Below are 24,521 nucleotides of genomic sequence, written 5' to 3'. Positions count from 1 at the left end.
AAGATAGCCTTGCTCTGCTCTGCTCCACCCTGCAAGACAACATAATATTTATTAATGCCTTGTCACCGCGTCAGTCTCACACACACACACACACACACACACACGATATGTGAGATCACAACACCAGATGCGCCGCTTTACGAGTGAAAAAGATTCCGTTTTATAGCTGCAGACATCAGAGAGCTTATTGAACATTTTCTTTTCAGGCGAAGCAGATTGTGACATGGTATACAGAGGTCACAGACATGAGGTCACATCAAAAAAGGGGATTGTGGGAATTGTATGCTTTACACAAGATACATTAATGCAATTCCATTTCTTTCTCTCTCATTGTCTGGCCTTTAAATATGGGATCTGGGAAAACCTCATCACATGGTGAATAAAAATCCTTGATTTCTGTTCCGTTTCAATCCCTCTCTGGTGAAATTTCACCAACTTAAGATTCTGATACCATCCAAAATCCTGGATGTTGCTAGGATGGTATCAGAATCATAAGTTGGAGAACTTTCACCATGTAATGGGTTTTCCCAGATCAAATTATCAAATCATATGAAATGACATTTTACTCACATAGTTATTCTCCCTCAGGTGCTCACTTTCTTCCTTGATATTTTTATGTGCAAAAACACATTTATTTGATATTTACATATTCATTTACATATTTACATCTCTCTCTCTCCCTCTCTCTCTCAGGTGTTGAATCTGTTTCTTGCCTTACTGCTGAGCTCTTTCAGCGGAGACAACCTGTCGGCAGGTGATGATGATGGTGAGAACAACCTCCAGATCGCAATTGGCCGCATCACGCGCGGTGTGGACTGGGTGAAGGCCCAGGTGGCCGCCCTGGTGTTGCGCGTCCTGGGCAAGAAGCCGCCCGCTGAGGACGGAGGCGAAGCGGAAGACGGGGACGCCGGAGATGGCCTGGACAAGGACGGCCTTCCCATGAATCACCTGGACAAGATAGTGGATGGGATGCCCAACTGCAACCCAAACAACCGGACGCTCAAGGTGCCCATCGCCAAGGCCGAGTCCGACATGGAGGATGATGAGAGTGATGAGTCCGACGAGGATGACGATGATGATGATGAAGAGAAGAAAGCCAAGAAGGTATTGCAGTGATGCAGCTGTTTCCTGGTTTTCAGCAGGCTGTCTGAACTGGTTCTGGATAGAATCAGACCCCTCTCTCTCAAAAACATTCTTTACTTCTGCTTTATTTCTCCTCTTCTTTTTTCTCACTTGTGTTTCTCTTTTTTTCTCTTCTTTCATCTTTCTATCTCATCTTCAAATCATAAAACTAGTAACTTTCCTCTACTATATGTTTCTTTTACATTCTTTTGATTCCTCTATACTGTATCTCTGCTCTCTTGGAATGCTAGTGTCAAGGTGACCAGTGTTGAGGTGACAGGTGACAAGGGCGCAGACATTGTTGCACGCTCTGATTGATACTCTGATCTACTCAAGTTGATACGGTCTACATTCTGAATTGTTTTGTTGTTGTTTTTCATCATCTCATCGTCGTGTTAATGTACACAAATCGTACAGCCTTGTCTCCTTCAATTATGTCAGTTAAATTCAAATTCAGTTCTGGTCAGTTCAGAAGGGCTGTCTTAGCCTGGCCTGGCTGGGTATTGGTAGTGAGTGCTGCTCCTGTCTCAGCTCGCAGATGATGGCTCGTCAGTGTGCAGTACTGTGGACTACAGGCCGCCAGAACCTGAACCAGAGGTAGAGGAGGAATCCGAGCCGGAACCAGAGGATCCAGAGGCCTGCTTCACTGATGGTGGGTCTCCTTCTTCTCCTCCTCTCACTTCTCTCCCCTTTTCTCTCCTCTTTTCTCCACTTATGTCCACATCATTTCCCCCTTTTACTGACTATGATATAGCTCTAATATAACCCTGATCTGGCCCTGATAAGACACTGATCTAACCCTGATATGGCCCCCATGTGAATTTGATATGACCTCCATATGACCTTGACAGGATCCTGATCTGATGTGGCTCAGGTCAAACTCTACTCTATCAGTCTGGTCCTCTACTCCGCCCCTACAGTCCTCCACTCCCCACTCTGCCCCTCTCCCCTCATGTTTACAGCTCCCATCTCCTCTCTAGGGTCCTTTATCCTCTCTAGACTGCATGCCCTCATGTCCTCTCTAGGGTCCTTTATCCTCTCTAGACTGCATGCCCTCATGTCCTCTCTAGGGTCCTTTATCCTCTCTAGACTGCATGCCCTCATGTCCTCTCTAGGGTTCTTTATCCTCTCTAGACTGCATGTCCTCTCTAGGGTCCTTTATCCTCTCTAGACTGCATGCCCTCATGTCCTCTCTAGGGTCCTTTATCCTCTCTAGACTGCATGCCCTTGTGTCCTCTCTAGGGTCCTTTATCCTCTCTAGACTGCATGTCCTCTCTAGGGTCCTTTATCCTCTCTAGACTGCATGCCCTCTCTAGGGTCCTTTATCTTCTCTAGACTGCATGCCCTCATGTCCTCTCTAGGGTCCTTTATCCTCTCTAGACTGCATGTCCTCTCTAGGGTCCTTTATCCTCTCTAGACTGCATGCCCTCTCTAGGGTCCTTTATCTTCTCTAGACTGCATGCCCTCTCTAGGGTCCTTTATCTTCTCTAGACTGCATGCCCTCATGTCCTCTCTAGGGTCCTTTATCCTCTCTAGACTGCATGTCCTCTCTAGGGTCCTTTATCCTCTCTAGACTGCATGCCCTCTCTAGGGTCCTTTATCCTCTCTAGACTGCATGTCCTCGTGTCCTCTCTAGGGTCCTTTATCCTCTCTAGACTGCATGCCCTCATGTCCTCTCTAGGGTCCTTTATCCTCTCTAGACTGCATGTCCTCTCTAGGGTCCTTTATCCTCTCTAGACTGCATGCCCTCTCTAGGGTCCTTTATCTTCTCTAGACTGCATGCCCTCTCTAGGGTCCTTTATCTTCTCTAGACTGCATGCCCTCATGTCCTCTCTAGGGTCCTTTATCCTCTCTAGACTGCATGCCCTCATGTCCTATCTCCTCTCTAGGGTCCTTTATCCTCTCTAGACTGCATGCCCTCATGTCCTATCTCCTCTCTAGGGTCCTTTATCCTCTCTAGACTGCATGCCCTTTCTAGGGTCCTTTATCCTCTCTAGACTGCATGCCCTCATGTCCTCTCTAGGGTCCTTTATCCTCTCTAGACTGCATGCCCTCATGTCCTCATCTCCTCTCTTGGGTCCTTTATCCTCTCTAGACTGCATGCCCTCATGTCCTATCTCCTCTCTAGGGTCCTTTATCCTCTCTAGACTGCATGCCCTCATGTCCTATCTCCTCTCTTGGGTCCTTAATCCTCTCTAGACTGCATGCCCTCATGTCCTCATCTCCTCTCTAGGGTCCTTTATCCTCTCTAGACTGCATGCCCTCATGTCCTCATCTCCTCTCTTGGGTCCTTTATCCTCTCTAGACTGCATGCCCTTATGTCCTCTCTCCTCATTCCTTTAGAGTGTATTCGCCGCTTCCCGTGTCTGGATTTTGACGTCTCGCAGGGTAAGGGAAAAAAGTGGTGGAACCTGCGCCGGGCCTGTTTCACCATCGTGGAGCACGACTACTTTGAGACCTTCATCGTCTTCATGATCCTCCTCAGCAGTGGCGCTCTGGTGCGTGCTCCAAAAAGCCCTCTGTGCAAAGTATCATACATTTACTAACAATCAGTCAAAATAAACATAAACAAACATTAGACATTGATAAGGATCCATATTACTTTACGTTAACAATTGTTAATATTTCACAACCTCAAACAATCAGCTCTTGAAACCATTAACAAATCATGTGAACCATAATCAGTATCGGGAGCTACCAGTATAGTAACCCTGAGCAAGGCACTTAATTCCAAGTTGATCCAGTGACTATACCAGTAGAAAGTTCACTATAGTAAGTTGGGCTGAATAGCATCCTCATAATCTTATGCTGTCTTTCCTCCAGGCCTTTGAGGACATTTACATTGAGCGACGGCGAACGATTAAGATCATTCTGGAGTACGCAGACAAAGTCTTCACTTACATCTTCATAGTGGAGATGCTGCTCAAGTGGGTGGCGTACGGCTTCAAGACCTACTTCACCAATGCCTGGTGCTGGCTGGACTTCCTTATCGTCGACGTGAGTACAGTCATCACGGGCCACATAACCAGACACAGCTATTTTTATTGTGGAGTTGTTTTGAAACCTAAGCCTGATATTTAAATGTAGTATGCACATGAACACAGATGTGAAGCAAGAGCTTTTTTCTTTGTTTCCTCAAATGCCTTCCTCAAGGACTGCAAGTGAGTGCATGAAAGCTAGTTTGTCATGTCAAGTTTTAATGATATCAATAATTCATTCATTCATTCATTCATTTGTTTATATCAATTATTCATGTAATTTATATACTTATATGGGTAATGTTATTAGGTAAATTAATTGAGTTAAATGTAGTACATAAAATTAGACATCATTAGATCGGTAATTAATCACTGTCTTGTCAGTGTATTAGTAAATACACTGTAATTACTGTACATACATTACAATTAGCAGGGTTTGTGTGCGTGTGTGCGTGTGTGCGGTGAGTGTGTGCGCGTGTGTTGTGCCGGTGTGTCCTCTAAACAGCTCTAAGCTTTGCTATGTGTTTTCCTCCCTTCTAGGTGTCACTCATCAGTCTTACTGCTAACCTGTTGGGCTACGCTGAGCTGGGGCCGATCAAATCGCTCCGTACGCTCAGGGCACTGAGACCTCTCCGAGCACTCTCCCGTTTTGAGGGGATGAGGGTACGCAAACATCTGGGATATTTTCAGTCTAGCTTTATTGATGCCATTATGGATGTCATAAAGTCATTGTCTATATTCAGACAGTTGAGCTCTGGGTATGTTGTCTTTTTATTAAAGGCAAGGCAAATTTATAGCACATGTATATAGCACATTTCATACACAAAGAAGCCAAAAGTAAACAGGACATCGAATTTGTACCTTTAACACTAACAGCCCAAGCCCATTTGTCATCTATATCAGTCATTATTTGTACTGATGATGAGATAACAGTTATAAACATGCAACTGGGATGAGGGCAAGGATATGTCTGGACTCTTTTCACACAGACAGTTAGCTCCAAAAATGCATAGGGTGGGAGTGTGGTGGATCTTAAAAGAGGATGTGTGCAATAACCCAGTCTGATGCTGTTAGCCTAGCTTAGCATAATTAACTGGATGTGGGTTAGGGCTGAGCTACACCAGGCGCGTAACTGAAGCGTTCCGTTCGCGTTGCGTCTACTGCAACAATTGACCGTTCGCAAAACCCCGCCCATCGAACGCAGATGAGCCAATGGCAATCCAGTAGTTCCGTGCAGGCAGACATGGCCCATCAACTTCACCCTACGGCTCCATAGAAATGTATTGGGAGCCTTAATATTTGTCCGGTTTTATGGGATTTTATAGTGATATGAGCTGTGCACAGTCGTGTAACATTTATTCACCATATAATAATAAAGTTGAAGTGGCTCTGCAATGTAGGCTATGTTTCCGTTTTTTGGCAGCACCATGTTCCTTACATGACATGGCCCAGTGTCCTTGTAACATGCATGCAAGTCTATCTAGCAAAGCTAATATTAATATCAATGAATCACACTCGCCTCCCGTTTTTGAGTTTGTCACCCAAAAAAGCTAGATATGAGTTTTTATACATGTGTCTCCATGTCATACTGCAGTCAGTTGGATTGTAAATGATTGTAAATGAATTTAGGTCCGTGGCTCTCTAAAAGAGCCTCTTGTGCTGTCACTTTTACAGAGTCTTAACAGCTACTGTACCATTGAATTTCTAGACAACTCCGTTCTGAGTTTGACGAGCTTCCATTATAATCAATGGAAGTAGCTACACGAGACGTGACAGTGGGGCGTACGTTCGAAAAAAATAGACCATTCATCTAAAATGGATTTTACGCATCGCGAACGAACGCTTCAGTTACGCGCCTGGTGTAGCTCATACCTTAGACCAGTAAGCCTATAGCTCCCTTTTGTTGTTGTTGTTATTTTTAGACTATTAGTATGGTTTTCAATTCATTTGGTTTAACTATAACTATAACATAGTTTTTGCAATTCTACATTTGTTTGTCGCTTTGTATAAAAGTGTTCTGGCGGTGTAAACTCCTTGTTGACCTCCGGCCCCTTGGCATTTCCACGGCGACAGGTGGTGGTTAACGCGCTGGTAGGCGCCATCCCGTCCATCTTCAACGTGCTGCTCGTCTGCCTCATCTTCTGGCTCATCTTCAGCATCATGGGTGTCAACCTGTTTGCCGGAAAGTTCTACAAGTGCATCAATACTACCACCGACGAGATGTTTCCCATTGACGTGGTCAACAACCATAGCGACTGCATAGCTCTCATGCACACAAATGAGGTGCGCTGGGTCAACGTCAAGGTGAACTACGACAACGTGGGCCTTGGCTACCTCTCCCTACTGCAAGTGGTGAGCTGCTGGTCAACCAAATCTGACCTTGAATTTGAAAAAAGTATAATTTGTGAAATCATGCACTATACACTTAGGCAAGGCCAGGCAATTACTTGATAAAAAAAATCAATTAAATAATGAATAAATAAAAAATTCTAAATGTTGTGCATCTTATTTTTTATATAAAATATGGGTATCTGTTTCTGCTGCAAGTGGTGAGTCACTGACTGTGATGAATGTTTAATAAATCTGCCTTTTTAATCAAATAAAAATAAGTTTCATAATTTATTTGTCCTCTCTAAGGCAACATTCAAGGGCTGGATGGACATCATGTATGCAGCAGTGGATTCTCGAGAGGTACTGCTACCAAATGGCTCCAATCAGTACTTTAATCTTATTGTCAAAGTTATTGTATGCAATTGATAAAAAGATTATATAGCTACACACACGCACAGAAGAAGAGATGCACCACCCACACTCAAACACAGTGTCAGGTGATTTCAGGTCGCGTCAGTAGCCATATGTGACATTCCCTCCTCTGTTCCTCTCGTCCAGCCAGAGGAGCAGCCGTCGTATGAGATCAACCTGTACATGTATCTGTACTTCGTCATCTTCATCATCTTCGGCTCCTTCTTCACCCTCAACCTCTTCATCGGCGTCATCATCGACAACTTCAACCAGCAGAAGTCAAAGATAAGCACCAAATCACTGCACACACACACACACACACACACACACACACACACACACACTGCACACTTAAATGGGCAAAACTACAGTAGACACAGTACAGACGTAAAATTGCACATTTAGTGCATCTTGTTATTATTTTTTTAGAACCTGAATGTTGTTTACAGCAAAACTTTAAACAAACAAATAAACATGCAAATACAAATTAATGTTGTATTGTTGTTGTAGCAAGATATCGACTTTTGTAATTTTTTACTGCAGCTTTAATTATATCTTTTTTTGTCAGCTGTGACATTTTCACACTGATAATCCCAAAAGGTCGAAGTGTTATTGAAGGAAAAGAATAATTGGTCTCATTTCTTCCACTGTACTTTGGAGGTGCGGTCTTTATGACAGAGGAGCAGAAGAAGTACCATGAGGCCATGAAGAAACTGGGCTCGAAGAAACCAGTCAAGCCCATCCCTAGACCGAGTGTGAGTTACACTTTTATTTCCCATTCTCAAACATCCAGCAAGCACACACTTGAAAAAGTAACCGCAAAACAAATCGTCTCTACTTAACAGGGTTAAATTCCTTCACATTCATATTCTCCTTCAGGCCACAGAACTCTATGCTAGCCCAGCTCCTTAACCCCTGTGCTAGCATGAAATAGCCTGAAAAGTTGTGGGTTCAATTCCCAGCTTCCACCGTTGTGCCCTTGAGCAAAACACTTAACCACAAGTTGCTCTGGGAGAACGGCAACTGGTAATATACGATTTTCCACTCCTTCAAACATCTGTGTTAGTGAATTTTATTGTGCTGTGTTAGTGAACTTTATAGTGAACTGAATTGAATAGATGTAAGCCTATAATTCAAAAAGGGACCTGGGCAAAGAAGGAAGTTAAAAATCTCAGCTCTGTTGCCACCACCTCCACTGACTCTCCACTTCCTGTCACTTCCTGTCATCCAGAATATGATCCTGGGCGCAATATACGACATCATCTCCCAGCAGTTCTTCGACATCTTCATCATGATCCTCATCTGCCTCAACATGGTGACCATGATGGTCGAGACAGATGACCAGAGTGCAGAGAAGGAGGACGTTCTCTACAAGATCAACCTGGCTTTCATCATAGTCTTTTCTGGCGAGTGCCTGCTCAAGTTGTTCGCCCTCCGACACTACTTCTTCACCATTGGCTGGAATGTCTTTGACTTTGTTGTCGTTATCCTCTCTATCGCTGGTAAGTGTGTTATTTTTATCTGGGCTATTTTGGCAGGGCAGAATGCTTTTACCTAAGATTACTTTTACTTTCTAATAATATGTCTAAGTAAAATTAGTCCAAGTATTTGAGCAAGGCTCACAGTGAACACAGTGTTTATTTCTATTCAACTGTACTATTGTACAAGTCTTTTAAGTTTTAAGTAAGTTTTTAGTTACATTTTTTGGGGGTAAATAGATTTGTGTGAAATGTACTGTGTACTGTACATTATCAAGAAGAAGCTGTCATACTCCTACAGTGTATGTTACCATGACATCTTTTTACTGACGCTGGTGTGTTCTGTGTACTCAGGCCTTGCGCTGTCAGACATCATTGAGAAGTACTTTGTGTCGCCCACCCTGTTCCGTGTCATCCGATTGGCCAGAATCGGGCGTGTGCTTCGCTTGATCCGTGGTGCCAAGGGCATCAGGACACTGCTGTTTGCTCTGATGATGTCACTTCCTGCGCTCTTCAACATCGGCCTATTGCTCTTCCTCATCATATTCATCTTCTCCATCTTCGGCATGTCCAACTTCGCCTACGTGAAGAAGCAGGCTGGCATCGACGACATGTTCAGCTTCGAGACGTTCGGCAGCAGCCTCGTCTGCCTCTTTGAGATCACCACCTCGGCTGGCTGGGACGGTCTCCTGCTGCCTATCCTGAACAGTGGGCCGCCGGACTGTGACCCTGACGTGGAGAACCCGGGGTCGGACGTGCGGGGCAACTGCGGAAACCCAGGCATGGGCATCATGTTCTTCTGCAGCTACATCATCATGTCCTTCTTGGTGGTGGTCAACATGTACATCGCCATCATCCTGGAGAACTTCAACACGGCACAGGAAGAGAGCGGTGACGCGCTCTGTGAGGATGACTTCGAGATGTTCTACGAGACGTGGGAGAAGTTCGACCCGGAGGCCACGCAGTTCATCCCCTACGAGCGTATATCTGAATTCTGCCACACGCTTCTTCCCCCTTTCCGCATCCCCAAGCCAAACCGACTACGGCTCATCGCCATGGACCTACCCATCTGCATCGGCGACAAGATCCACTGCCTGGACATTCTGCTGGCACTCACGCAGGAGGTGCTGGGCGACACCATCGAGATGGTGGCCATGCGCGAGAGCATTCAGCTCAAGTTCGTCATGAACAACCCCACGTCGGCGTCGTTCGAGCCCATCACCACAACCGTGCGGCGCAAACAGGAGGAGGAGGCGGCCGTAACGCTGCAGCGTGCTTACCGAGCGTACCTGTTCCGGCGTGGCGCCCGCCATGCCGCATACCTGCACCGGCACAAAGGCCAGGTGCGGCCGGCGCAGGACGTTGACCAGCCGTCTGAGACTGAGGGGCTCATTGCACGCAAGATGAATGCCCTGTACGGCAGCAATCCCGAACTCGCCCTGGCGCTGGAGATGAAGGCCAGACCCACACCGGCCGACGCCCCTGTCACGACAAGCACCACCCTTACCACCGCCGCCGTTGTCGTTCCCCAACCGTCGAATCTCCCTATAGGTCAACAGCAGTCAGCAGCGTCGCAACTGCCCCCCACCTCCTCGGCGAGGCTACAACCGCACCTCCAATCCCAGCACCACGCCACCTACCCCCGGCCGCCCGTGGGACACCACCTGGTGGTGCCCGTGGAGGTGACCAACGAGGTGGTGCTGCATGCGGCGCCCCAGGAGGTCTCACCCCGGCCCCTCTCCAGAGAAGAGGTGGCGGCACTCAGAGAGTCTGTGGTATGACCGGACCGGGCGCCCATGGTGGCATTTGTGGCTGAGTCACTCTTCGGGATTATGGGGCGGCAACCCTCGACTTGAAAATGAGCAAGAGGTTACATTTGGTGGTGGGAGAGAGGGAGGGGCACTTCACTCACACACACAAACACACACACACACATACATACACACACACACACACACACACACACACACACACACACACTCACACACACACACACGTACCCTACCAGCACTTAACAGCACTTAACGAGATGGAATCGCACAAAATCCGTAGAGAGTGGGCTACAGGTGTGTGGGTAAGGAAGGTTTGCTTTCTTTCTTTTTTTATTCATAAAATAATGAGTCTTTATTTGTTGTCATTTGTCTCCCCTATCAAAATATGCACAGGCTAATGTTAATATCTAAACACGTTTCACTTCAACGTTTTCCCAAATGTGAATAGTACACTTCTTCAAAATGTCCGCCGCAAACATTCTGCTCTCAGCTCAAGTAAAACACTGATTTGTCAACATTCCATTTAATCATTTATTTGCTTGTTTGTTTGTTTGTTTATTCAGTTCTCACATACTCTCATATAATATACTATCCTACATCTAAGTAGAAGAACAGACAGCAACAGATATAAGCATAACTTGGTTTTACAATAATCTTTCAGGGCAAAGCAAATACTTTCCATGTAGTGTAAAATAATTGTGCTCGTCAACAGTTTGGGTATAAGTGTCTGTTGGTCAGATGTTTGCAAATCAGTGTTGCACCAGCTGAAATCAGAAAGTTTCTGAAACGGTGACCCGAATGTGAACAGGTTACAGTGTTTGTCAAAACAGGAAAATGTTACATATTGGTGCACAAAACAAAGAAATTATTTTGAAACAATCTCTTTAAATATTAATAGCATCAACATGTCGCATAGTAAATATGATATGAGAATAAATTTGAGAAATTTTATGTAATTTTTACTCAAAATAAGTTCAGCCTCTTGAGTAGGTCTGGAAAAAATCAATATCTAAATTATTTTTTATTTATGGTGATAAAAATCAAGCAAAGATAATGTCCAACAAGCCCGATGTAACAATGCTTAGTACAGGCTATTGTCTTTATATCCCTTATGCTGTGAGCCTTATTTATTGATTAATTTATTTAATTGTTTTAGAGCGGAAAGTTTGGTTTTGTATCTTTATTATTTACACTTTTTTTGTAATGGTAAAAGAATGTAAGATTTCTTGGCTTGAATAGGACATTTTATTTTCACAACAGGAAGAGTATGTAAGTTGGCCGTCTCCTCTCCCCCTCCTCCTGTATACAGCTGGTAGTTATGGTAATGAGTCTTCTAGGCCTTTCCGTGTGCCACCCTTTAGTTTGCACTATTTATAACTGCCCCCCCACCTCCCAGTTTCTGCAGTGGCCCATCACAGCATATAAGCACGCAAAGCAAATAAGGCCTCCATCTGGAATGTTCCATTTGCATATTCACTGTGCAAACTGAACAGAGTTATTGGTATTTTTATTTTCAAGTAATTGTTCAGTTGATTTAACAAGAGTCCTCATTGCCTTTTATTTTAAAAATGACTAATATGCTCATTGAGCAGTTACTCAGTAGCACATTTAAAAAAAAAAAAAATTAAATCCCCCTTTTACCTTTCTGTTGACTCTTCCAGATCTTCCACAGGTATTAATTTAATTCCTACAAAAATTGGACTCTTTGCTTATATACCCCCTGTCAATTTCCCCATACATCCGAATATAAACATGTATAAAAAGATAACCATGCGTGGACAGTTTCTTATTTTCTGTAGTGTTTTCAGAGGTATGATTGTCACTGTGATTTATATGTTTACAACAGATGTATGTTGGTCTTGCTGGTATAATAGTATTATCATTTTGTCAGTCAGTACAAGAGCTTTATTATTACCTACACCTGCATATTTGCTATAAACCCTTGGAAAAAAGAGTTACTACAGCTTCTCAAAAAGTTGGAAAAGTGAAAATAGTAAAAGTAAAGTAGATGCTGTTGTAAAAATGCCACTCAAAAGATGTTATAAATATGCAGAGTTTGTTTTAAATTGTAAATATTAGGTTTTCTGGCTGTGAAACATCCAACCAACCTATTTGAAAACAGTCATTTTGCCTTTGGGCAGTGGTACTATTAAGGTTGATCCGAATAGTGTTTTGTCTTCTTTGGAAAGAAACAAGTGCTTACCTATAAAGATCTATTTAAACCAATCAAAAACAATATAAACAACATTTTAAGGTTTCAATACAAGATGAGGGAAGGACTAGAGGTTTTGGATCCTTGTTTTGCAGCTCTCTTTCCAGTCACTGTTGATCGTCAGTCTTAACCCCAATGGAGATGCTGCCTTTAGAATTGGTACCTTGACCTTTGACCCTCGCCCATATCTGGCCCATATTTGACAGTCCCCTTCCAGAGTCAGACACTCATTTGTAAACAATCATTGGTTGTTGTGGCGCGTTTAAAAGGACAAATAATTTGTTTAAAGAAAGAACTGCTTTATTGGCTTGCGAGAGATTTTTTTAAAAGTGATATAAGTCTTAATGTATAAACAAATGCTTTTCTTTTGCAAGCAAATAAACAAACCACATTACAATGTACATTTAATTGAACTCATTAGCACTTTTGCGCCTTTTGTTTTTCTCAGTGTTTTTTAGATATTTTCTCTTTTCTAATGTAAGTAAGAATAGGCTACCTTCATCACTTGAAACACCTCTTTTATATTCATGCTGCATTCAAGGTAACTGGGTGGAAATTCAAAAGTGCGTTTGTGATGAAAACTTTGAACTGCAAACTCATTTCCTTCCAACGGAAATCCCATTCACATGAAAATGCGAAATGTCAGCTCTCCTAATTTTTTACTTACAATGAACGCAGCATCTGCTCAGCCAACTCTTAAGTTCTCCTCGTCTTAAAACAATAAAGCGCTTTTTAAAAAATAAGGATTTCTTCCCTCAAACTATGCAGAGCACCTCACCATCAACGCATCAGGTTATCATCAATGGTGAATGCACTTTTGTGTTAATTAGTGTGATGTAAATTGTATTGTTTTTGCCATTGTTTACATTTGTGATGAAAGGAGAATCCTGTTCAGTGCTCGAGGCTATTCGCTTGCCAAACTACCAATCATGTTGCCTGTATATAATGTTTATTGTATGGTGTTGGAAGCATTTCTCTTTTTTCTAGATGTTACCTTTGTATTATCAAAGAAGACAATTATATTTGTGTAAATTAAATAAACTATTAGAATAAACTATTCTAAAATAGATGAATATGTGTGTGACTTATTGAATTTTAATTGTACAGGTGATTGGTGTGACTGCTTTTTAAAAAAATGGATTCTGTGTATTTGTTGCACTTACATGTCTGGCACAGCTGTGTTCTTGCCTGCTGTGTAATATGGCTGTTGTGATTAGTCAAGCTGCTCTTGGGTTGTGTTTAGTGCATGGCGTCAGGCAACAGTAGCCTATATGCTCTACTGTATGCTGGCCGATACCGTGGAGATACTGGTTTAGAGAAGACACGTTTTCCTCTTTGGATGTCTGCCCTCTAGTGATTCTGTAGTGACACTGCATCATCTACTTAATGCCCCCACACCACCTGGCTGCTGCACGCCCACTATTTAAAGCCTGTGCTAAAACAGCCATAGCGCGGGAAATTGTGTTATCAGCCATGGTGTTCAGGGGCCCCTCAAACAGCTGGGTTAAGACAGCTTTTAAATCCCCGGCTCTGTAGTTAACCTACTGGTCCTACTGACACAGAGTCCTCTTAATATAGCACATTATGTTGCATACTCAAATGTACAGATACATCAAATGTATGTGTATCACACATCAAGCACTATAAGCTGAGTAATTTGCGGTAAGCTACCAGGTGCTGTACTGAAAAGTGTGGTATCATCGTCACTAACACAAGTTTTGTTATAAAGTAGGAAACATCAGTTAGCGATTGTCCAAGTCTTCCTTTGGGCAATTTAAATGACAAATGTAACTTCCCCCATGCCAGCTTTTAGTGGACTGAAGTGGTGAACCTGCTATTCTTCATCATATGTATATTGTATAATATAATATTATTGCTCAGGCTGGAGAGAGTGTGCTACTGCATGGAGATATTTTCCTCATGACCCTTTGAGTTCCTTACATACTGTTCAGGTCAAAATTAAAAGGTCAGAGTAAATTAGGAGTAAAGACCACTGCCTCAGATCCTAATTCCTGTGCTAACGTCTTATGCAGGATTCCAACTGATACTTTGTATATAGCCAGTGGCTGATTTGTGAAGAAAAAACAATGGGGATGGTCTGATATATCTTCATGATTAGTTAATGACAACACAAATGATTCTCATGAATCTAAATAGAATTGTAGGGTTTACAAGGGGGGCACATCCCCTCTTACAATCCCCAGGGATTATGTTTACCTAGCAGAGTCAGACCCTTTTATCTAGACATATGCACACATAGACATCAAAATGCCCTTTTTCTTCCACTAGAGAAAGTGCCCTTTTTCTGGAGTGTTTTAAAAGAAAAAAACTGAATACACATATTCCTGTTTTAAAACAAATATGAGGACAGGAGATTAGCCCTCTCATACCTCCCTCCCTTCCTTCACCTCTCCTGTGCACAGTGAGCAGGGATGTAGTGGAGGCTAAACGCAAGTAAACACAGTTTATCCACCTCTGACATTTCAGAAATAGAGTTTATCCACCTCTTATTAGAGTTTATCCACCTCTCAAAAGAGTTTATTCACCAATTACTTTTAACATTCAAAAATCACACTGTATTATCCACATTCATAATATGTAGCCTACACTCATCAACACTCTAGGAACCATTTAATACCACTGATATTGTTATAAACATTGGACAATAACCACCATCATCAAACATGTTCTGAATGCTGTTTTAAAGATATGATACCGCATGGCACAGTCACCTACATTAACCGGGATCATAGAATTCATAGTTTACCCACCTCTTATTTCACCACTACACCCCTGACAGTGAGCACACAGGCACAGCCAGGCAGTCACGTCAGGCACCTCCCAGCACTCAGCCCAGTTGTCTTGGGTTTTCTTGGCTTGTGTGGAGGTGAGTGCTGATGAACGGATGACTAAACCACCAGTGCCTCGAGTTTACAGTTGAGTTGAAATCTTTTCAGTTTAGAGGGTGTAGAACAACACTAAAATAAAAAGTCGTCCGTGTGACGTCCGCTACTAATCAACCCAATGGCCTATTGACCTCTATAGGCCTAATTGAAATACACTGGCAGTGCAAACGTTGTTAGGCTGAGAAAACCACAAATAGGCCTAATATCTACCATATATTACAAATTCACAATAAAATCATTTTTCTTTCACGTTCAAAGTGCATAAGTAGACTACTGTATCTACACGCACCCTAGCGGCAGCAAATGAGTCTGTCTCGTCAGGCTACATAATGAGTGCAATTAACTTCAATATTATCATTAATTTTACACAATATATAATTTTCTACCAGAAATTCTGGGTTAGCCTTACAAAAAATGTCTAGAGTCTAGAAATATAAAGAAGTATACATTTGTTGGATATATATAAATATATAAAAATGTACTTCTTTAATCTTTTTAGAAATATAGAATTTGTATGACAATAACCACGTTCTCTGCCAGCTGCTGTCTGTAAAAAACAACTTTGTTTCCCTCTTGCTGATATACTCCTCCTTTCATAAAGAGTCTTGTTGGTTACTGCAATATGAGCTGTGAACACAGTTTATCATCAAAAGGGGTTCTGTTCTCAGTGACTCTTGATATCGAAGATGACTTTCTTCAAAAATGATAGACCTTTAAGATTGGCTTTGATTAGATTGACTTCTCTACATGTAATAGGGGAGGATTTTATAAGAAGGAAGCGCTTAGCCTACACCGTTGGTGTCATAGAGATCATTAACATAGTATAATTCCTCTATCAACCCAGTTCTGCTTAAATTTAAATGTCACTGTAAATGTCTTTGTTATTCCATATAATAGCTTTATGTGGTGGAAAGTTGTGGGTGTAACATATAATTTCCAAGCTAGGGGGCCATGTTGGTAAAAATACAGTCAATAAACCATAGACTGTAGGCTACAAAAATAGACTAGGTTTTTGAGACATTCTTTCACCCATCTTAAATTTGTTTTTAAGTCAATGAAATGGAACAATTTTAATCCACTTGCTTTTATGAATTCTAAAAGTATATCTTTTTATTTTTCCATGTTAATTTAACAAGTATTTAGTTCATTTTAGTGTTGCATCTGTAAAATCGTGCCTGTAAAAATCGTGACGTATTTCCGGTTAAGAGATTTTCTTCCGAGTTGTATGACTGCGTCATTCTCAGAACGCTCTGGAAAAACCAAAAACAGTGCCAGGTGGAGTGTCTGTCCTGATCAAGTTGCTAGTAAGTAACATTTAAGTTTTCTAATTTTGTAATACTGTAACAATGTGTTTTCTCTAACCTGGTCATATGCAATTGTGAAATACACACGACAAACGGGAAGATGTGTTCTGGTTGTTACAAAAGAGCAATATACGGAAAGATAACCGTCTCTTAGCATGCTAACATTAACACTGCGATTTCAGGATCGTTTTCTCTTTTTCTGTTATAGGTCAGAGTTATTCATAAGTAACTTTTAAGTGTCTGCAGCTATGATATTGTGCCTTTAATGTCCTGTGTAAAGACAAGTATTTTAACTCTATTAATATGCAGACGTAGTGTAACGACCACAGCTAGCAACCCTGGTGTTTGACTGTGGGGGTCAACGTTAGATAATTTCTATTTTCGCTCTTGGTTATGCATTTGAACACAACACGATAAGCAATTAAGCTAAGACACTTAATGTGGTGATAACTGTGCTTCCATTAACACGATTTAGGCAGGCAATAATAGCTAACTGAAGATCCTTGGTTAGCGTGTGTAACATAGCTCTTGAAACTGCGTATGGGATGTTACATAGTTATTGCGTCACTGTAAATGTGCGATAACAGGCCAGGTAAGCTATACAAATCAAAATGCCTTTAGTTTTGATATAGGGAAGTGGGGGAAAATACTTCTCCCCAGACCTTTATGTAATCACCTTTCTTGCTTTGCAGAGGAGCAAAAGTCCATAAAACTGTCACTATGCTTGCGGCGAGGCTTGTATGCCTGCGGACTGCCCCAGTGATGGGGTTGCGCTCGGCCTTAGCGCAGGGCTCCCCGGCTCTGAGGACGTCTATAACCAAAACATATCAACCACTTGTGAAACAAAGTCAGGTATACTACTGATTTATCCTTTTACTACTTGTAGCTCCGTTATCTGTACATTTCAAAATGAGGTTAAGATATGTTGGTCCTTTATCAATTCATTGTCCATTGTCTACTCTAGAATTATTTCTATATATATAATATATATATATATATATATATATACACACCTGAGAAATGGAAGCTTTTATTTTATTCATTAAAAACAAACTGTGGGCTCTCTTGGCGAAGCCTGCTGATGGCAGGTTGTGTGTCTGCTGTTAAGTGCTAATTTGGATTTGGAGTCTGTTCACATGAAGTCAGCAGCCTAGACAAATAGCTGTGGATTAAGTGAGATGGCATGGAATTCAATTCAATAATTTGAACTTGGAAATATAAAAATACATTTATTTCTTTATCAGAGCTACGCCACCAGACCCAGGTTTGGATTCCGTCGTGCAAAGACCTCAAAGGAACAACTCCACGAAGCTGCATTTGAACCAGCAACTGACACTGCCTTCAAAAGTAATTACACTTCACAGCAGCAGTTACTTTAAAAAAAAAAAGTTTGTATGAAATGCATATAGAATGTGTACATTATGCTACCCCTACATGCTTATTAGTTCACATTGAAGTAGAATCACAGTAAATTTAGTATTTTATGTTTTTTTTTTTTTTTACGTTCACATGGAATTCCTTTCATTCAAACATTGTGATTATTTATTTTTCTCTCTTTCTTCCTCTCTGTTCAAGTTGACCAGATGGGCAGGATGGTTTTGGCTGGAGGAGCTGCAGTTGGTTTGGGAGCGTTGTGCTACTATGGCCTTGGGATGTCGAATGAAATAGGCGCCATTGAGAAGGCTGTGTAAGTCCAATACTCTTAGAGGTGTAGAAAGTATAACCAGGATTCTTACTTTTTGAAAGCAGTTACCTTACTTACCTTACCAGCAGTTAATAGACAAATTGAATAAGAGTGATGAAATCAGTCATTTTTGAATGGAGTCGTGTTGTAAGAGTGTTGCCGTGTTGTACACGATTGTTTGTGAAAACCAAACCTTTTGTTTCCCCTTCCGTGTCTCTAGCATCTGGCCCCAGTATGTGAAGGACCGCATCCACTCCACCTACATGTACTTTGCTGGCAGTGTGGGCATGACGGCGCTGTCTGCTGTGGCCGTCAGCAGGACCCCGGCACTCATGGGCCTCATGATGAGAGGCTCTTGGCTGGTAAAGCTTTGCTTTTAGTCTGACTGGTACATTTGTTATCGGGCATGGTGCTCCCAGTAGGAATTTTGCCATCTGCAGTTGGGGCTGTCACAATTATAATTTAGCTTTTTTCCTTAAAGGTGCTCTAAGCGATGTTACACGGTTTCATTATACATATACACTTCATGAAGAAAAGCCATCTATTGGCATTGAACATTGGATCATATGCATAAAATTACATTTATGTTTGCTATTTAAACTTTTCAAACAAAAGGCACCAGGCAGACATAAGTTACTATGACTAGATAGATAGATAGATAGATAGATAGATAGATACTTTATTGATCCTCAAGGGGAAATTCAAGAACTATTATTAATATATTGTGATCCATAATGTTTCTGGTTCATCATCAATTAACAATCCTTGCTAAGAGATTAGAAATGCCTTGCCATAATTTCTTGTAGAGTCATTGTTACATGGGTATTGTATGTTGACACACCTATTAGTGTTGTTTATGTCACACCTTTGATATAGTTTTGTGAGCTTTATCAGTAGTAGGATAGCATTTCTATTTGGAACTACAAATTGCTAGATGTATTTGATCACACTGAGACACTGAGTCAAACTGGCCGTACTAAAAAAAACTTTTTTTTTTAAAGTTAGTTAGATAGATATGAATCAGAATCAGATCATGAATCAGAATTTCATTCTATATTTCTCTGCCACTCACTGGAATACAAAGAGTTGCTGTGTCTCGGCGGTGCTTGGCAATCATTTTGATAGAAGAAATATTTTTCTTGGCGATTATCTATGAATAAATCGTTAAATTTCCCATTGATGTGCCTTAATTTAAAATGATGCCTGGTATATGTAAAAATTGGGGATTTTGGGGCTTATTGCTTTATTTTATATATAGATACAGAGTAGTCTGACCTACAGAAGTACTTATGTATGATTCCCTTTCTTCAGGCGATTGGTGCGACATTTGCTGCCATGATTGGAGCTGGCATGCTGGTGCGGTCCATCTCCTATGAACACAGTCCAGTTCCCAAACACCTGGCTTGGTTGCTGCATGCAGGTATGCTGGTGTGATTGTCCTGCTTGATGTCTGATGACCTGTTGTGCCACAGCAGCTGCATGGTCTGTTTTATGGAAGACCTCTGTGGACCATAAGTACAGCAGTCTGCCTCCAGGGGGCAGTAAAGGACAGGACAAGGGAGAGCCGTATATATACGACTCTGGGACATGGTCAAACAAAACAAAACATGGTGACAGAAAAGCTGAGCAGCAACCATTTCATAGTGATTTCAGTAGTTATATCACTAAATTAGTTCCACATGTATGGATATCTGTGGAATACTATAGATTTTTAGGATATTTATATTTTCTTCATCTTGATTATCAAAAAGTGATAAGACGTAAATGAAAACAAGTGGACTATACGACACATAAGAAATATCTGTGACTGCACTAATGTAGATGGGAAAAGTGAAACTTGACTTGGGCTGGGGTTTTAGTAGTGTAATAAATATGGATGAAATTTTTGGACCTTTCAGTCTTACATATAGCCTTTTTCCACCGACAGGGAAGGCTCCTTTCCCGTTCGTGAACCAACATTTGATCCGTTCGGAGCATTTAGACTAAACAAAAGCCGGTTCGCCGGTGGCACCTTGGTTTGGAACTTGAACCAGAAAATAGTTGTTTTTTTCGTGCGAACCGGAGTGGGCGTGTCATTCTGCCGTTCAGAGGGGAGATGGCTAAAAGCATGAGTTCCATCCATATCCACTGTTGCCAATGAGTAAACAAAACTAGTCAACTAGCATTACACTAGTAATTGTACTCATGTGACATTGACTAGCATTTTAAACAGCTAATTTCTGCCGTTTTTACGGGACAACTGTTCACTCTCCCGTTTATGCATCTTGTTCACTTTTGTTTAGCACGCAACACCCATTGTTGATGACTCATCCTTGGTTCGGTTCAAAACTGGTGGAAATGGGGGCTGATTCACTAGATAGCACCAAGGTTCAAAGAATTCTGAACGGAACCGTTTCAAGAACGGGTTCTCTGTCGGTCGGTTGTAATTTGTTTCGTGCTGCCGATTGTTTTAAAATCACACAAACAATTATAAGGATGTAAATTATTAGAATGATATAAATGATTAAATGATTCCCCCCACATTATGCTCAGTCTACTGTATGTTGTAGTTTAAACTGAGTTGATTATTTATGGTGTGTGTATTCTAATGGTAGGTGTGATGGGTGCGGTGATTGCACCTATGACTCTGCTGGGCGGTCCCCTGATGATACGGGCTGCCTGGTACACGGCGGGCATCGTGGGTGGCCTCTCCACCGTGGCCGTGTGTGCCCCCAGTGAGAAGTTCCTGAACATGGGCGGCCCCCTGGCTGTGGGCTTCGGCGTGGTCTTAGCCTCTTCCCTGGGTGAGTAGGAACTGCGCCACAATATCTGAGATGTTGGGTAGAATCCAATGTTTTGGCTGCAAATGCTCTCTGGCTCACTATCAGTGAAGTTGTTTGTAATGCATGAAATAGAACCAAGAACCAACCATTCACTGTAAAAAAAAAAGTATTTATCAGTTTATTGTCCACAAACATGGAAGATACTTTCAAATCGATTTTTTAGAAAGGGATATGGTAAATCCAGTAACACCAATAACAGACTCATGAGACCAGTTTTAGAAAGCCTATAGATGGGAATCGACATGCTCTGTAGAATGGGGCTGAAAGATGAATCAATCTTAAATTGGAATCGTAATTTCAACTAATGACATTAGCTAATTTCAAAGCCTGCTAAGCTCACGACTGATTATTTGGGAGTATTTTGCTACTTCTTGAGGCAACAAAATGAACATGTATCAACATCTTAAAAAGCACCATGGCCAGCTGTGCGACGAATGTACAGCAAAAAAGGGCTGCCCGATACATAGTATTCCAGAGTTCTTCTCAAATGTGTTGTGTAGTGAATATTGAACTGAAGACCTTAAAAAAATGTAGACCTTAAAAAAATGTATATATTTATAAATCAAGTCACAATTACAATATCTATCAGAAAAAATAGATATTAGCAATATTAGCCATTAGCCATTGGATATTTTCTCCAAATCATTCAGCCCTACTGTAGAAAATAGGTGTATTTGAACAAACAAGATTGGTTCCTCTGTCCATCAGGCTCCATGTTCCTGCCCCCCACCTCTGCGTTTGGGGCTGGCCTGTACGGAGTGGCCATATACGGAGGTCTGGTGCTCTTCAGCATGTTCCTGCTCTACGACACACAGAAGGTCATCAAACGCGCCGAGACCCACCCGATGTATGGCGTTCAGAAATACGACCCCATCAACGCGTGAGTCTCCACCTTTTTCACCTTGCTCCTTCCTGTCTATGGATATCTAACACTTCCTCCCCAATTAATGATGGGTGGTTGACCGTATAATAGTTCATTGTACCACTTTGAACTTGTCATTAGGTTCCTCTGTGAAGGCAGTGTAATGTGTGATGTCTCTCCTGAGGCATGTGTGAAATAATGACGTTTAGCATACAACAAAGACATTTTTGTGCCAGGTTGTTAGACAGATTACAACACAGTAGTATAACACAGTACATCTTCTGATGGCATGTCCTGATTCCTCTCAGACCTGTCCTTATATCCTGACTTTTGTGTTTTAGGTGCATGGGCATCTACATGGACACCCTGAATATCTTCATGAGGCTGGTGATGATCCTGTCAGGAGGGGGCAATCGCAAGAAGTGAAGTCATCCCTTAAGACCCCAAAAAGCCGTGGAGGCGACCAGTCGCCCCCGAGCACTTAGATCTTACTGTCCAACCAACAGACACGCGCACATACCTTTATGCCAGAGATTCTCTTCTGCTCATACACAGTTAGACCAATAAAGCAATGAGAGTACTGAGAGTTTTGGCTTAAATGTAGGGTTGGGTTTGTTTGTGGCACAGCGTTGCCACAGATGTAAATAGGGAGGTTGAAATGGCCTGGTTCTGTGTGTTGCTCTTGTTTTATGTGTTGAAAGGTGTCCTATTTTATGTGAACACGATGAACCTGAGGTGAGGGGAACGAAAACATAGTTAAGCCTACTTAAAAAAAAAAAAAAAAAGTTCTGTCATGAGAAAACATACATTTTATTTTGCTATTTATTTAAGATGACGGATCATTTTGCTGCCACAAGAGTAAACGAATGTTAAGATGGAAGAATGGAAGAGGAAGTTGCTATCAAATGCCATTTGTTTCCACTGTCTAACATTTGCAGTGTAAGATTTTTGATAACACAATGATGCTACATTTCTAAAGTGGGAGAGGAATCCGAGCAGTGACAAATGCTCATGATGGTTTATGCAAACTGTCTGATTTGTTAACACCAATAAATGAATATGTATTGAATTGTGATTGGTCTTGTCTTACAAAATATTAATTTCCAAAGCACAGATGCATAATTGGGCAAGGAAATCATTTCTTCAAAAAAAAGTCAAATTGTTTACCCTTTTTCCTATCACAAAATCCTGTTGCATTAAAAAAAAAAACAATTTCTCTTTCAAATTACATCTAAGATTTTCAAATGACAAACTAAGTAATATTTTTTTCATTTGTGTTTGAGGGCATCAGAAGTCTATTTTATAATCATTTAATATGATTTAAACACTGTCATGAACATTGAATCAAATCATCATCATTGCTTTAAATAGTTTCTTTACCTCTGGGACCATTCTGAACGCAATGACCCCATAAAAGTCATTCTTAGTGTACAGCCTATGCTAAGGCAGGTAGCCTTTGTTCAAACTGAAGCCATATTGTGGTTTTGTATTTTTCAAATTGCCTTAATAGTTGATTGTGTAAAATTTCTCAAAAAGATCTGCCTGTAATGAAACTTCATTTGGATAATTAGTTCCAATGCTATCTAGATATTTGGAAAGATCATGTACAACGCTCCCTTCTCCTGTCGTAAGAAAAACAGTTAAACTGGCAGGCTCCACAGATGCATTTTTGTGTTTACACAATAACTACTGAACTTTCTTTCAGCTTTTGCAGACCTACTCAGGGGCAAGTGCTAGATGCAGCCCATGATGTACAATACATAGGCCACCCAAAGTTAAAGGTAATCTGAGTTTTATGTTGTTGTTTTGTTTTCTGGCAGGGCTGTATTGAACACATATGGGTATTCCCATATGAATTTCTATGGACTTACTCAGTAAACGCTGTAATATGCCACAACGTTACATCAGCAATAATGCGCAGAGCCTGGGCTCGGTCTGTTAGTGGTTTTAAAGTCTTACATTTGTGAGAGAAATGCTGCATTGATATTATAAACCCTGAGAGACCATTAGCACACATACGGTGAGAGAGTCACTCGCAGTCCATCTGTTTTTTTTATCAATTCCTGCTCACATGGATTATAATCCCAGGAGAACAGAGAGAGGACATCACGATGGAAACTCAGCCACGGGGTTTGTTTGCTAGGTAGCCACTCCCCGACCTGTCCACACCACACAAAAGCACACCCACCACCAGATGTAACGGGAGTGAAGTGAAGGAATGAATAGCTAGAACATGGAATGAAAGAACAATCTAGAACACTTATTCAAAGTGAAGAGCACTTTAGGCCGCTTCTGTTTAAATTCCTATGTATGTGTTTGTGTGCATAACTTTATATGTGTGTGTATACTGATGGGTTTTTTGCAGTGCCCTCTCAGCCCCAGTGTCCCTGAGCAACGGGGTTGACATGTCCCACCTTCTATTTCCCAACAGGGCCCCCGCCATGCCTCGTGCCAGATGACAAAGGATTATGGGAGTAATCCTCTTGTGCACCATCTGCCCTTTTACTCTGGAGCGCGCCGGAGTCCAAAGCAGATGCTCCCAGCTGTGGGGCGGCATGCAGGTGCCTCGTTTGAAATATACATGTGAGTGGCCACAGCCACCTTGCTGCTAGGAGCCCCTAATCAGGGCCTGGGGCTTA

At 41.7% G+C, this 24,521-nt stretch overlaps 2 protein-coding genes across 5 annotated transcripts in view; both read left to right on the top strand.

Moving 5' to 3' along the window:
* scn4aa (sodium channel, voltage-gated, type IV, alpha, a) overlaps positions 1-13,373 on the top strand; it is a 45,326-nt gene extending 31,953 nt beyond the window's left edge. For all 4 annotated transcript variants that reach the window (XM_042082290.1, XM_042082287.1, XM_042082289.1 and 1 more), the window contains exons 16-26: positions 694-1,104; positions 1,654-1,774; positions 3,466-3,620; positions 3,946-4,119; positions 4,641-4,763; positions 6,174-6,452; positions 6,738-6,791; positions 6,990-7,127; positions 7,496-7,597; positions 8,074-8,344; positions 8,675-13,373. In XM_042082290.1, coding sequence (XP_041938224.1) covers positions 694-1,104; positions 1,654-1,774; positions 3,466-3,620; positions 3,946-4,119; positions 4,641-4,763; positions 6,174-6,452; positions 6,738-6,791; positions 6,990-7,127; positions 7,496-7,597; positions 8,074-8,344; positions 8,675-10,101 — 3,255 coding nt within the window. In that variant the 3' untranslated portion in view covers positions 10,102-13,373. The remainder of the gene's footprint in view (positions 1-693; positions 1,105-1,653; positions 1,775-3,465; positions 3,621-3,945; positions 4,120-4,640; positions 4,764-6,173; positions 6,453-6,737; positions 6,792-6,989; positions 7,128-7,495; positions 7,598-8,073; positions 8,345-8,674) is intronic.
* Positions 13,374-16,415: 3,042 nt separating this feature from the next.
* Positions 16,416-22,951, top strand: ghitm (growth hormone inducible transmembrane protein). The gene is made up of 9 exons (XM_042082420.1): positions 16,416-16,514; positions 17,207-17,366; positions 17,759-17,861; positions 18,090-18,201; positions 18,419-18,560; positions 19,510-19,618; positions 20,793-20,981; positions 21,729-21,900; positions 22,224-22,951. The coding sequence occupies exons 2-9, from the start codon at positions 17,235-17,237 to the stop codon at positions 22,306-22,308; spliced, it is 1,044 nt and encodes a 347-aa protein (XP_041938354.1). The 5' UTR covers positions 16,416-16,514; positions 17,207-17,234; the 3' UTR covers positions 22,309-22,951.
* The last annotated feature ends 1,570 nt before the right edge of the window (positions 22,952-24,521 follow it).

This window comes from Alosa sapidissima, chromosome 24 (assembly GCF_018492685.1).
Source record: "Alosa sapidissima isolate fAloSap1 chromosome 24, fAloSap1.pri, whole genome shotgun sequence".
Lineage (NCBI taxonomy): Eukaryota > Metazoa > Chordata > Actinopteri > Clupeiformes > Clupeidae > Alosa > Alosa sapidissima.
Note: the sequence above shows the minus strand (reverse complement) of the source record. Positions and strands in the feature narration are given on the sequence as shown.

What these genes read in the sequence shown, in the direction of transcription:
- ghitm (XM_042082420.1), top strand. Translation starts at nt 17,235, where the DNA reads ATGCTTGCGGCGAGGCTTGTATGCCTGCGGACTGCCCCAGTGATGGGG. An exon ending in CACTTGTGAAACAAAGTCAG is followed by an intron (nt 17,367 to 17,758) that starts GTATACTACTGA and finishes TTTCTTTATCAG; the next exon opens with AGCTACGCCACCAGACCCAG. An exon ending in TGATGAGAGGCTCTTGGCTG is followed by an intron (nt 18,561 to 19,509) that starts GTAAAGCTTTGC and finishes CCCTTTCTTCAG; the next exon opens with GCGATTGGTGCGACATTTGC.